This window comes from Lottia gigantea, assembly GCF_000327385.1.
Source record: "Lottia gigantea unplaced genomic scaffold LOTGIsca_58, whole genome shotgun sequence".
In the NCBI taxonomy this organism is placed as follows: domain Eukaryota; kingdom Metazoa; phylum Mollusca; class Gastropoda; family Lottiidae; genus Lottia; species Lottia gigantea.
The window spans coordinates 106,724-121,983 of NW_008709979.1; the positions used below are offsets into that span (position 1 = coordinate 106,724).

A 15,260-nucleotide genomic window follows, 5' to 3' on the forward strand; every position below is an offset into this window, starting at 1 on the left:
TGACTTTTGGGTTCTGTGTCAGGGTCTGTTCAAGCCACAGACAGACTAATGAAAGAATTAAGAGATATATTTAGGTCAGATAGCTATAAAAAAGGTAAGTGTATTTTCTATAAATTTTCTTATGCAGTGAAAAATCCCCTATAACTAAAGATCTTGATTGCACCAAGATAAGAAAAAATACAAACTTATTCATGCAATAAAAAGATATATATCTAAAAGTAAAATTTGTATTTATAACCCTCTCAAAATATATAAATTAATAAACATTTTGTAGGAATATATACTGTTGATCTAGTCAATGAAAGTTTATATGAATGGAATGTTCGATTAAAAAAGTAAGTTGACATTCAAAATTTTTTTTATTAAAACTTATATATTTTAAGGTGCATTGAATTTATTTATTGTAATTTTTTGCAGAAAATGCAATGTAGAGATCAATTTTCTAATATGTTCTTAATTTTTTTAACTATTTATGTTTAACTATTTTATTATAGAGTAGATGAAGACAGTGCATTATTTACTGATTTACAAACTTTTAAAGAAAAAGAAGGCCAAGATTTTATTTTATTAAATATCACATTTAAGGTACAGTATCCTTATCTTATCTTTTCTAAATGTTTAGTAAATTGTTATCAATAGTTGACATTTTACTACCAAGTAACACTATATACAATACTAGTATACAATGTAAAGTTGGACTTTCACTATCAATTGTTCAAAATTTGCTTTTGAGTTTATATGATGCATATTAACAGATCAAATTACAATCACTGCAATTTATCCCCAGGGTTGGAATATGAAATATTGTCTGTGGCACCAATATATTTATTCTTTCAGGATTCCTTTCCATTTGATCCACCATTTGTTAGAGTAGTACATCCTATATTAACTGGAGGTTATGTTTTAGGGGGTGGGGCTATCTGTATGGAGCTACTCACAAAACAGGTACTGTAGTTATTCTAAAAATATAATAGTCTAGCTTACATGTACTTAAAAGTCGACAAATCTGGACCTACTAAGTCTCTCGGATATTATATATCATAAATTTTTATTATTGAATCAAATCCATTCACTCAAGATCGCTAATCTTTATAGAATTTTCACCATGGCAAAAGGTAAATTTGTCATAAATTCTTGATCTTTACAAATTAGAACCATAAATGAGTTCATCAAGACATTACCAGATATTCTACTCGGTAGCACAATACAGTCGAGGGCTCTGGCGTTCCCTTCTTCATACAACTCCATAAGTATGATTTGTGTGGGAATGTGGATCATGTGCTTGAGGTCATAATTTGCTAGTCGCCACATGTCCTCAACTAGAAAGGATATCTGTAAAAGCAATAACATTTTGTGACGTTGGTAGCGCTTGATTTTTCAGGATAGGTAAATGTATGTATTACACTATGTATTGTGTATTTCTAGGGTTGGTCAAGTGCCTACAATATAGAATCCGTCATTTTACAAATATCAGCAACCTTGGTTAAAGGTAAAGCACGAATACAATTTGGTGCATGGAAGGTAAGGCCTATATTATTATTTGATATCGAGAATCCTATTGCATCCAATTATTTATTCAGGTTAAAAAATAATACAATATTTTGTCCATAAATTTGAAAGTCATGTTTGTTTTTGTCAATTAACATACAAATCATATATGTTTTTGTCAGTATGTCAGTAAACTTGCAAATCATGTACGTGTATGTTATTGTCAATCAACTTGCAAATTATGTAAGCTATTTTTTACAACTTGTGTATTTTATGTTTCAGAGTCAATACAGTTTAGCCAGAGCACAACAGTCTTTCAAATCTTTAGTACAAATCCATGAGAAAAATGGATGGTTCACACCACCCAAGGAGGACGGTTGAGAATCATGATGTGTAAATGTACCTTTTGTGTCTGTGTGTAAACTGTTTGAAAGATTCAGCCTCATCGACATTGCTTTCATCTTTAAACAAGCTAAATTGAAAGTAAAAGTATTTGGGGCAAAGAACAATTAATGTTTCAAAATGAAATTGTGTTCCCTCATAATGCATGTTCTTTTCTACAACTTCAAAGCTGATGTGTATCTGTTTTTTCATAAAATTCATTTCCTATGTAGGTGGGGATATTGAACGAGAGATCATGACATTTATTCATCCAAAATTTTCCTTTATCTGATGTTGGATAAATGTCAAATAAATAAAGTGCTTTATGATATACAATGGGTTTGCGTTTGGTCAAATAAAGACACATTCATTGGCTGATATAATGCATAAATTTGATTAAACAGCTAATGTTGTATGTAGCTAATTTATCAGGGTTTGCCAGGTGGTATTAAAAAATATGTTTCTCTTTATTTATTGGTTGGGAAATGTATATTGACTACATCTTAGAAAGCTGTAGTTTACTTAACAAAATTATTCTTTTGGGTGTTAGGATTGGTACATTACTCACTTTTTTTATTATTATTATTTGTAAGGCATAAGATAACCAGATTCCCTATGTTTTATGGTTATGGTATCAGTTTCAATTGGCGCAATCAAAAGATGTGTGCACCAATCCAATGCTTATTCTATTGATAAATATATATTGGTGACATTTATTGGTTTTAAACCAAAACCAATTTGTAAATTATAAAATAATTTTTATGTATGGATTGTGTTGGTTAATGTTATGATGTAAATTGAACCAAAATATTGTAAATAGATCCATTGAAATTGTTAAAGATGTAAATATATATATAATAGTATATATATTAATTTTATTGTACTATTGTGTTCATTCTCTTTATAGGCAAGCATTTATTGTCTGTCTATTTGTCTTTCAAAATCAATCTCTATAATTGTAACAAAACTTAATATGCTTATGTATAAGCATAACCTCCCAGACGAGTTTGATACTTGCGATTTAAATGAAGGCTCATACAATCCTCACCATTGAAATAAAATGGGAGTGTAATATCTCAATGTTCTGCACCTCCTTGGTTATTATGCTAAAGTTAATTACTTTTCTGCTCCATTGCCTATTGCTATGTCTAACTGTGTAATGATCTTTAGTCTGTTACATACACACACTCATGCAGCCTCAGTTAATTTACAGACATTTTATGCATCACTCACAGGAGAACAACCTAGTTGACAAATCCAAAGGTAAATAGACCTATCTTAAGTGCTTCATTTGGTGAGCAATCCTGCCACCAATTGATGGTGAGCTTATATGATCAGAAAACTTTTTCCCCATCCAAATGAGAAGAGGGAAACACAGCTGCAAAAATCAAAGCAAGCACTGTATTCACTTTACAAATTTATTTGGGAATACAGCCTTTTATATGTCATTTCACCATAGAACATGAATATTTTTCCAAAAGAAAAAAATGAAAGGTATAGAAATTTTATTGTTTCTTCATCATAATCATAAATATGAGATTTAATAGCACTTTAAATAAAAGTAAATGTGTTGTAACACTTATAAAAATATAATTTCATTTGAAAATCATTTCTTGAAAAATAACTGCTTGTTAGATGTCTCTAAATATGAACTGCTTTAGAAAGTCTTCTCAGACATGGAGTTATTCCACCACATTTCAAAATCATTTTACACCATTTTATGAATAATCTCTATTCAAAATACAGCTATACACCATATTAGGAGAAATCTGTAAAATCAGTTTTCACCATTTTAGGAGAAATCTGGAAATTTCAAAATCAGTTGTATACTATTTTAGGAAAACTATCTTATCTTTGTACACCATTTCAGGTCAAATTTGTATAGTACATTCCTACATCAGCTGAACGTCATTTTAGTAATAACCTGTATATTTAAAAATGAGATGTATACCATTTTAGGTAAAATCTGTATGTACCAAATAAATGCAGTTGCACACCTGTATATTCCAAATTCAGCTGTATACAAAATCAGTTTTTCACCAGTTACAGAATAATCTGTGCACACTTTTAAGAACAAATCTCACAGCATCAACATATTGATCATCCAGGTGTTTTTAAGGATAATTGTCTAAAAGAATCAAATAAATAATATAAACTCTTTTTCTCATCAGTTTGACCATATTCTTGTTTATGTTGTGAGAAATTAGGACCTAAATCATGGCTCAATATTGTATCATTTTTCTTCTCATCTATGGTAGTCTGTACCTCCTGCAATTAAAATAACATTGAGTGTCTGCACAATTATAGATATTTGTGACATAAATATATAACATATTTCATAAAATTATGGCCATAAAGTGAAGAAATTTTGGCGCTATAATCAAATATGACGGACACATAGGCCCACAGACATACTAGTCCTAATGCAATACTAGGCTACAAAGTTTACAAGTAAGGTAGACTCACAGATTTAAAATCATGGAATGACTCATAAATGAAATTCCAATACTTTATGAAATAATTAAATATGTAAGTACCTTAACTATATCAGACTTGATTGTTGAATTAGCACCTTCTACATTGGAACTCTCCTCTTTTAAAGGCTTATTAGATAACAAATCATATCTTAGTGATGCAGAATGTGCTCGAGATGCTTGCAGATTAAGCTGAACCTTGAAAATACATAGAAAATATAGGAAACTTCAGATATGAAAATATGAATTTTTGCTGAACAAAAATAAATTGATATAACAGATCATTATTTGAATTTTTGCTGTTATATCTGTCACTTATAGTATGAGATGTCCTCTGCTAGATGGCACAGAGACAAGTCAGTCACAAGACTTGTGTAGATAGCATTTTGGGTAATATATCCGTGAGGTGACCATAGCGTCACTAGTGTCCAAGCTATAGGCTTGTGAATGTGGTGGGGTTTTGCTTATGTTTACAGATGTTTGTGAATTAACTATATATGATAATTCCATTGTATTAAATAACTTATCAAGTCAATTTGATTTGAATTTTCAACTGAAAAATATGAAAAACTTTGCAATTTCATATAAACTTACAATGATATGATTAAAAAGTTTATACGTCTGTGAACCATGTATTGTTTGTACACTAATAGACTGATCATCTTTATTTATAGATCCACTCAACCACTCACTATCACCTTGTTTATTAATATATACTACTTGACCTTCTTTATTTCTTAAATATACTGGTCCTTTAATACCATATCTATAATTTATAATAACATTATACAATGTCTGTATATAAGATAATAATACCATATCTACAATTTATATACAATATGTGTAGATAAGATCAAATCTATAATTGAGAACATCCAAGTCATCAAAACATAGAGTGCACCTGACATAATAACCCACATTATTGATTTCATTTTTTGCTACGCTTGCTTATGAACTATTTAATGGGATCAGTTTGAAGTACATATGTGTGCTGTCTTGTTTATTTATGAACAATAAAAGGTAGTTGTACCTTGGTATATAAACAAGGAAACCATTGATTCTGAGTTGGAATATTACAGCATTAACAATACACTGTTCATCACTGGGTTTTTTATCTTTAAAATATAACGACTGGAATAGTTCCTGAGAATCACGCTGGGCATTCTGTGCTGCCTGTAATTATAAACCAATAGAGATAATAATCGACACATACATAATGGAGATAAAGGATGATTTCATAACTATTAGGTTATGAACATTCAAAGAACTCAATAATTTCATTGTCAAAAGGAAAATAAGTCATAATATATAATTAAAAAGAGATTTGTTATTAAATTTGAGATGAAATTCATCTTTAATAGGTTTCTCAATTAATGTTCACAAAGCCAATCATTCTTGATAAATGTAACTGATATTGAGAATAGTTTACAGCAAAATAAATTATTTATATACTTTAATTTTAAGAAGACAATCTTTAGTTAGAAACCCATTCAAATTCCCACAAATGCATCATCTTTTATACAAGAAAGATATGAAGCATTACCTTATGTTTTATATTAATATGATCAGCTAATTCGTCTAATACTTTATTACTATCTAAATGATCACAATTTATATTCTCTATGGCTGATAATAACAGACGATGTACCTAAAAATACATCACAAGATTGTGATTATTTCTTCACAATGATGACAAGACATTTCTTCACATATTTACACTCTTTTCTAGAGACCTTGATAGGAATTTCACATTTCATTGTTTTCAAATTGTAAATAATGCTGAAAATATCATCAGTGTGATTCAGCTGTGAAATGATTTCATGATTGTGTGCCTTGTTTAAGTTTACAGCATCAAGGCACCAAAGAAGTATTAAAATATTGCCAATTATCAAATGTATACATTCTAAATTTAATGAGATTCAGACAAAAATCATATATATTTACCACTATATCTGCATATCTTCTAATAGGTGAGGTAAAATGTGTATAGAGATCTAAAGCTAATCCATAATGAAAGAACTGATCATGAGGTAAAGATCCTGTAGAGAAATACTGAGCTGTAGACATAGCATAGACAGCTAACTGACGTAACAACTACAAAATATAACAAATTCTATATAAAATACTGTAAACATAGCATTGATAAAATTATATATTAGATCCTAGTGGTGCCCCCCCCTCGCAGCCCCGAAAGCTTTTTCGGGCAAAAATCTCACAACTAGGTTGGAAATTCGGCAATCTCAGATATTTCACCCTCCCTCGGACGTAAACCTGGCTCCACCATTGTACTGGACACATAATAGACAGCTTATTGACAAAACTACAAATATATGGAATGAAACATCAAAACATCAGTTAAATTGTACTGAACATGGTTAACAAAACTGTACAGTATCATCTAAACAAATAAATAATCACTTGTTATCAGTGTGAGACCTTAATATCTTCAAATTAAAATTATAATAGTGGATTTATCATTTAGCATTAACAAGGAGCAAGAATCAACTATAAGAATGGACAGACAAGCATTGAATATGAAACGAACTACATAGAGTCAGTCACTAGTCACCTTATTAACAACTGGGTCATCACCATCAATACATCTATTGAGAGAATCAGCTAGTGTTTTATTAGATGTCGTATCTATAACAAATCCCTTTGATGCAGCACATTTAACCAATATTTCAAACTGATCTTGTCTTGGTAGTGGATGATGCCGTAACTGAAAAGATATCACAACCTTGTCAAAAATATTTATTATGCAAATTATGCAATAACAAAAAGGACATTTGTTTGAATTTTCCTCACACCTACACTTCTTAAAAAACAGTTCATAATCTAATGTTAATCTATTTGATCATTAAAGTGTTCAGACCCATTCCAACCCTTTCATAATTTTTTTAAAATCTGTATTAAAACTTGAATAAAAACTCTTATAATCCCAGATCTAAGATAAGTGAATATCAATATAAAGATATTTTTATAACATACCAATGATTGATTAGGATAGTGTTCAACAATCTTCTTAGCTACCCAATGATTAGCAAATATCATACATTCTGCTATAGTTTCATGTACTTCTAGATGCTACAAGAGAAAATGCTAATCTATCATCAACATGTTAGCACACACTCTGAAAATGTTATTCAAAAAGCACATATGAAACAGAACCAAAGGTATACATTCCTGATTGCAAGCAGGGTCTTCACAGAAGTTATTTTGATAGTTCAGGATGTTAGGCTGAGGAAACTGTCTTTCAAGTTGACAAATGTTCAAAATGTCTCAAAATGCTGTGTTCTGTGTTGTTTTTCAACTGCAAGCAGTGAGGAATATTTGAGTAAATGAAGGCTCTGGTGATAAGTTTGCAGGTCTCCAAGAAGAATTTAAATGAAAATAAAACTCAGAAACAGGAAATTTTGATAGACTAAGTAAAATTTATTTTTTCTTACATCTTTTGGAGTTAAGCCTTCTACATCTGATTCTTCCATCTCTACCCTCACTTCAATACTATCTAATTCTAGACCACCACCACTAGCTCTTCTAGATTTTAATATTCTAGCCACATACATTAACTTGTTCACTGCCCAACGTAGTTCATCTATTCTAAAACAAATTCATCAAATTATTTATCAGAAATACAGTTTTATTCAACCTGTTGAAAGCCAAAAACCTGGATGAAACAGAGTTGTAGGGATGACATGGAAGAAGCAAAGCTCACATTTTCACAATGTCAAACTATTACAAACTGGTTTTGACTGCAATAGCCACCTGTCTTGTATCACAGAAGTTTGTAAATGCAGTTATTTGGTTGGATTGTATGTTAACAAATAGAGTCAATCAGAAAGTCTCCAAACAATAAGCCATTATATTTACAGTCTGTCTGTCGAGGGCTATGATCGGCTGTATTTGCTGCATTCCTTGATACAAGAAAGGTGGCTATTCTGGTCAAGGTATAAGAAGAAGTTTGTAATAGCTTGACATTGTAAAAGCTCAATGAATGATATGTGACCATTAACAGATCTGCCTGTTGGGTTGAATTTTAAAAATAAAGATTACAGGATAGCTAATTGAGAAGATAGGTTTAAAATTGACACTCTTTACTTGAAATCATTATATATAAGCAATGACAATATATAATTCAGCAGGTCTAAATAAATGGTCAGCTCCCAATTGTCAGTAAGGGCAGTTAACAAATTTTCAAGGTAGTAAGATCTGATAGTAGGCAGATTGGTCTACTGTTAAAGTAAAAAAATTGTTTGTTTTTAAGTTTTGAGTTGCCTATTATTTAACTTGACTACAGACAGTAATTCATTACTACAGGTAAGGGAGACAAATCCAATGAACAATGTCTTTTCTAATGAATGTAGTCTGTAGCCATAACTGAATGATATTCTAAAACTAACTTTGTTTTCAGGTCTGCAGATGATACATTTTGTAACTCTGGTATATTTTCTACAATTTCATCTTCTTCAGCACCTTCATTTATTCTTTGAGCAATCTAAAAAGAAACCCACATTATTGAATAAGAAGATGTCTGACGCCTACTCGCCCTTATGGAATACCTGATGTTATTAGAGTACAGCTCTACCGATACACTTTGCATCCACAATGATATTCAATATTTCTCATAATTACTGTTGTAATTTAGTGGCGTTTCTATAAAGCATTAGATGGAGGGGTGAGGGCCACATAATTGTCAAAGGGGGGGTCAATATCATCAGACATTTAAGACATCAATGTTTTAATTTTCCATCACAGACTATCTACAAATTATTTAAAGTAATTATGGATTACCTCATAAAATAGTTTATATTGGGATCTAATTACAGTTCTTCCATACCATACATTTAAAACTTCAAGATCTTTTGATAACTCCCAAACAGCACTCATAGCATATCTAAATGACAAAATATTGAAACAATATTTGAGTATGGTCATTCAAACATATTCATGAAATAATGTTTATAAACACAGTCAAATGATCAAGCAATGCAATACTTACCTATCTACACCACTGATTAATGAACATAAATTAGAACTGAGTATAGGTGGTATCATATCATATCTTCTATCAGATAAATAGACTGTGGTGGATCTAGATCTAGCTTCAATATCAGTCAAACTACCAGGTGGTACAAAATATGTTACATCAGCAATATGGACTCCTAATTCTAGATTTCCATTCTTCAGTTCCCTAATTGGAAAATAAAACAAGAAACCATGAAATAATCAATGACCATATCAAATGAAAAGCAAAAAGTTAAATAATGTCGTTATTTATAGGAGATAATGTGGCATTAAAAATTCATTATAACTTGAGTTACCTTCCAATCTCATTAAAATATGATTTCTTTTTAAAATATTAAAATCTTTCAATGGCTAAATCTGCTAGAGTACCATACTGAACAGTACATGATGTTGAGGTCTTTTGTCAAAATGAAATAGTACTGCAGAACTTTGGGTGCCCATCTACCAAAATAATTGGCTAATACATACCTTATACTTAATGTATCATCAACATCTTCACAACCTTTAGGGTCAATACTAAATACAAGATGACTATTGCGTAAATCTCTACGTTTCTTTATCTCTTTTTCATCCATTTTCCAAGGATTATCTTGAGTATCCACTGGTAATTCTTTAATCTACAAGAATGAGTACAAATAGTTATACCTTATTACAGTATATAACATTTTACTTTGTACTATAATTAAAAATTATATTGATAAATTCCATTGCTTTGGTTCAACCATAGAATATATAACAATACCACCAAATACATGAATTACACCACAAATCACAGTCATATGTCAATGACAATAATGATGATGAGGAGTAGAAGGGTCTGGCAAACTGAGTATAAAAAACTGACAATAATAAAGTACAGTAGACAGTTTAATACCTGATTTTCTGTGAAGGGTAAAGATTGGATTGAGTTTTCTACTAATATAGCAGACACTTCTGTCTCTAATTCACCCAATGTTCCCAGACTTTTTACAAAGTGGCCATTTGGATACTGAGAGCCTAATTCCCAAGAATCCAGTCTTACAACAACCCTACAAAAAACAGACCATAATACAAAATCAAATTAAAGACCTGCATTATCAGTGAAAAAGAAAAGAAAAAATAAAACATAAAGATTGAATGATGCAAGGCAAAAAGCAAAAACATACCTAAACTAAAACTTCAAGTAAGTATTAATTGATACAAGGTTATCTTTTCGAAAATAAACATATATACATATTTCAAAATGTCTGAGACAGTGCATAATCACTCTTAAAATTTTAACATTCTTACCTTTTATCTTTTAATTTGTCTATTTGTCTAGTATTGATACGTATTTTAGGTATTCTATAATCATATGGTATAACTAACACTTTTCCTCCTTTATTTCCACTTGAACCCTCCTAGAACATTTCAATATACAGACTTATATTTCCATTATCCTTTAAAACAATTCACTGAAGCTGATGTAGTTGAAGAGTTGACATTATATGCATGATTATGGTAAAAACAATTAAGATTGTGGGTTGGTTTGTTGGCTTTAGAAGCTGCGTCCTGTGAATAAGCCATCAATCCTAAATTTTCTATTGAACCGGTTGCAATCAAGAAAAGACTAATGGTATGAAGTTTGACTGAGGACCAGCTGGTTAAAAGGTCCTGGCGAAATTCAGACTGTAATCTAACTGAGAGAGACTTTTAGTCTAAATGTTTTGAAATGGCATGTTTAAGTTCAGACACATTACCTCCTCTGCAGAGAAAGTTGCAACATAATCTCTCCAGTTTCTCTGTAAAATACCAACAATGGTACCAGTAGGAATAGCTGGACTAGCTTCTTTCTCATTTTCAACACCTTTCGTCTCTGAAATAAAATATCTATACAATGCACTGAGTAAACAATAATAAATCTTAAAGCTATCATTAGTTTCAAGTCTAATAACAATTTTCCCTGACAGAGTATCAACTTCACCAAGCTGAGTGAGTAGATATCTTTAAAATATTTTCTTTGAAAAATATGTTCTGTAGATTTTGCTAAGTCTATTATTTTTTGCTCTTAAAACTTTTTTTCTGTGAGCTTATAGCTTTAAATCTAATAACACTTGAAATATCAAAATGAAAAATAAATGAATATTTCTAAATCAATGGATGGTAATGAGTGGTGAGAATTACACATGCTTGAGCACTATATATTCACAATTATATGATATATTTGTACAATATTATCACTGAACAGATGCTCCTACCTTCTCCATCATCTTGTTGTATAGCTAGAGAACGACCTTTCCACTGTGTTTTAGGTAAGATTTCTACCACAACTCTATCACCATGTATAGCTCTATTTCTACTTCCCATACCACTGACAAATATATCTTCCATTTTTTCACCATCTTTTTGACTAGTTCTGTAAAATTTTAGCCTAATTTCAATAGCCGTATTGAATAAATGGAATTTCATTTGGGGGGCTGACTTAGGAGCCAACTGATAATAAATATATATGAATATATTGGGGTAGTCTGAACCTATGCCTCTTGAAAAATCCCCAAGTTTTGCTGACACTGTTCTAAGCGACAACTGTCAAAATAGCCATCATAGGCAGCAATAGAAGCAAATGTTTCGGACTATGTTTGTGGGTGAATAATCCAATGCATAGACATTGGCATTTCCTTAAAATATATATATTTAATACAAACTGAAAAAATTTTCATCTTGAGTAAAGTAAAAATTCTTCTGATAACATTATCCTTATCATACAAATTAGAATGTAGATGATCTGTAAGGTTTTCATCAATCTTACCCAGATTGTCTAACAAAAGCCTCTGTTGAAGCATTATGTCTATTTACTTCGAGAAGACCTTCTATATATCTTCCTGATTTAATACCAGTTTCTAATATATCAGATGGTAAATATCCAGAATAATCTCGTTCTAAATAGAAAATCACAAAATAGAGTAGGTCTACATTATGAGTCGAGAAATATTTTTGTGCAGTGAATTCTACAATGAAGGGGATAATATTTGTATTACATGAATATAAATAAATTGAGCAGAACTCCTTCAATTCCCCACATAATTCTGTGCTCCTACACCTATGCATATATAAAGCTGTTAATTATTTGAAAAGTAAAGCTTAGACAAATTTTCATCAAAATCCTGAATTTACTGTCATTATGGTGGACTTGCTTCAGGTTAAGATGGGTTCAACTATAATGACATTATAATGCTCTCTTCCATATTGCATTGTCTACATATATTAAATGTATGTAGAAAATACAATATGGAAGAGAGCAAGAGTATATCCCAAATATAAAATGCAGTACCTTTTGATTTATTATCTAATGCTGTTGTTATAGATTCATAAAGATCTACAATACCATCTAGATTATGCCAAAATCCCTTCAAATAATCTTTAACATTTAAAACAAATATGTTAACTGTTTTATCTTCATATTCCTTAATAACCTATAATTAATCAAATTTTAATTCAGTGTTTTAAACCAATATTGTCACCATCCTATGCAATTCCACATTAATATAAATATCCTTGATGATTAACTGTGCTTGAACGTTGAATAGAATGTATGGTCAAAATAGACTAAAATCTAAATTCTCTAATAAATCTTTCATGTTTTTTGGTTTCCACATTGGGTTGATGTGTCACAGAAGCATATGCCATCAGTAAGGATGCTTATAAGGAAGCAATGAGAAAAATCAGTTTGATAATATCTCACCTGTTGATCATTAGTTAACATCACAATAGGAACATCACCAACAAAATGATTATAATACCATTCACAAGCTTTGTATGTACTCCTAGAAAATATATTCTCAACAATTTTATTTTCATACATGACAGATTCACCTTTATTCCAAATGAAATTGATTTGTAAACTTTAGAATTGTTGATAAAATCACTTGTTTATGACAAATATTATTATTCTATGCATGTCTTCAATTCATCAAAATTTTCCAGCTGACTAAGAACAGTTCAAGATAACTATAACACTCTCCAAAATTAAAATGCAGAATCTGGTTCATCTGCAATTTAAATAACCTGTTGGAAGTAATAAAGGAGAAAATTTCCAGGTCAATGACAATCTAATGAAGCAAATTTTCAGATGACAAAAACAAACTAAAAATATTATAATACAATTTCCATACTTAATCTGCCAATGATTCAATGATTCACCAGGATCTCGTTCTATATAAACATATTTATGAAATTCATTATGAAACACCACAGAAGCTTTGCGACCATCTTTAATTAAATTCTGTAATCGTGTAAATAACCTTTTACTTCCTTCATGTTGAACCTGAACAATAGATAATCATTAGACTAAAAATAAAAAGCATGATAATGATTTAGATTTAAGAAATGTGTGTTCACATGACATGAATAACAATGGTTCCATAAAAAATTATTCCTAAACTCATATTATAAGTATATTAGTTAAAAGCTTTTTGGTAAAGCACAATAGGAACATCACCAGCAAAATGATTATAATACCATTCACAAGCTTTGTATGTACTCCGTATTTGTACTTGTATTTCACCGCAATTTCTACAAGTAAGTTGACCAACTCTGTTCAGTATTCTTGCTTTCCTTGTAAGACCAACTGTTGGATAATTAACCCCAATTTAAACATCAAGTTGTATTTTAATGGTTACAAAATTTGACTGCTTGTTTCCGTCAAAAAGAAACTCATGCCAGTAAATCAACACCTACACTATTTACAGCAGTCTGGGTAAATATAATACCAGTTACTTCTGGTGTTTCTAAAATCTCTAAATAATCTCTAGCTATTTGACAATCAGGAACAATATAATGAGTGGTATCTGTTGATAATCTACCAATATTATGATTCAATATTCCTGAAAATAAAACCAATATTATGTGTTTCCTTTATATCATTTAAACTGGGGTAATTATTCATGGAGCAATTTTAATCAAATTAATGTTAAGTTTTTGGAATGTAAATAATCGTCTATTTAAAAACAAAGCTATCATTTCATGGCAATTTGACACAAACTGTAATTCCTTTACTGTATGGAATTAAAGGAAAAATTTTGCTAATGAAAATAAGACTTTGTTATATGTGAGAGGGTGTAATCCTAATTTTTTTACATATTAAAAACAGCAGAAAAAACCCGACCAATCAGTATTTAAAAGATTAAGAGCTATCTAAGACGGTATTAGAAGGGAGAGCAAGGTACATTGTGGCCTACTTACCATCGTTTTGACACCCTGCAATACACCTGTCACTTTGACACGGTACATCTTCGCGTAAATATAATTCTCTGACTACTGTACGACCTTGATTGCCCTTGATTCTTAGGTGTCTTTCTCTTTTATCTAACTTCATGTTAAATCATAGATGAATTACTTTTCCTAAAACATCACAATGAACAGATAATGAACATTAGTTGATTAGTCATTACACAATAATATACCAATTATATTTATTTTGTAGAATATCTGAGGAAACATCTAAGACATAAAAAAAGTTTTTTTTAACTTTGACGAAATTCGGTGTCGAATCCTTATATCCACGAAAAAGGGATACACCACTGTATTAGGCTAGTCACTTGACAGGCTCAGGGAGGTTATCAGGCCAAGGCATCAATGAATATCTGGCTTCTACTGGAAGGATTCATTTCAAACACTTGTGACACTTTCCAATCCCCCAGAGATGGATGATTAATGTGATAGTAGGTGTATGATCATTAAATCTCAATTGAAAGAAAATTTAACTAAAAAATCTCCGATAAAGATTGATCATGACGTTAAATTCCTATTCTACTTTAAGTTTGAGACTATTTACTTCACATCGAACTGCAAGCACATACAAAGAAGATTATATCTCTTAGAAAATGATAAAATTGAATGAGAGAAGCATTAGCCAACAGTTTGTTTACATTC

At 30.6% G+C, this 15,260-nt stretch overlaps 2 protein-coding genes across 2 annotated transcripts in view; one reads left to right on the plus strand and one right to left on the minus strand.

The window, feature by feature from the left end:
- LOTGIDRAFT_235001 (hypothetical protein) overlaps positions 1-2,752 on the plus strand; it is a 5,270-nt gene extending 2,518 nt beyond the window's left edge. The window contains exons 6-11 of the mRNA XM_009063448.1: positions 10-94; positions 275-335; positions 495-585; positions 838-945; positions 1,426-1,521; positions 1,771-2,752. Coding sequence (XP_009061696.1) covers positions 10-94; positions 275-335; positions 495-585; positions 838-945; positions 1,426-1,521; positions 1,771-1,869 — 540 coding nt within the window. The 3' untranslated portion in view covers positions 1,870-2,752. The remainder of the gene's footprint in view (positions 1-9; positions 95-274; positions 336-494; positions 586-837; positions 946-1,425; positions 1,522-1,770) is intronic.
- Positions 2,753-4,379: 1,627 nt separating this feature from the next.
- LOTGIDRAFT_127673 (hypothetical protein) lies at positions 4,380-14,703 on the minus strand (the record flags this gene model as incomplete). Its single annotated transcript, XM_009063449.1, has 22 exons — positions 4,380-4,541; positions 4,938-5,109; positions 5,374-5,516; positions 5,887-5,991; positions 6,288-6,437; positions 6,913-7,065; positions 7,335-7,430; positions 7,793-7,946; positions 8,747-8,841; positions 9,138-9,240; positions 9,346-9,537; positions 9,840-9,988; positions 10,246-10,399; positions 10,641-10,750; positions 11,090-11,196; positions 11,576-11,745; positions 12,139-12,262; positions 12,661-12,802; positions 13,072-13,153; positions 13,502-13,653; positions 14,067-14,187; positions 14,567-14,703. 22 exons carry the CDS (start codon positions 14,701-14,703, stop codon positions 4,380-4,382), a joined length of 2,973 nt encoding a protein of 990 aa, XP_009061697.1.
- Between the last annotated feature and the right edge of the window lie 557 nt (positions 14,704-15,260).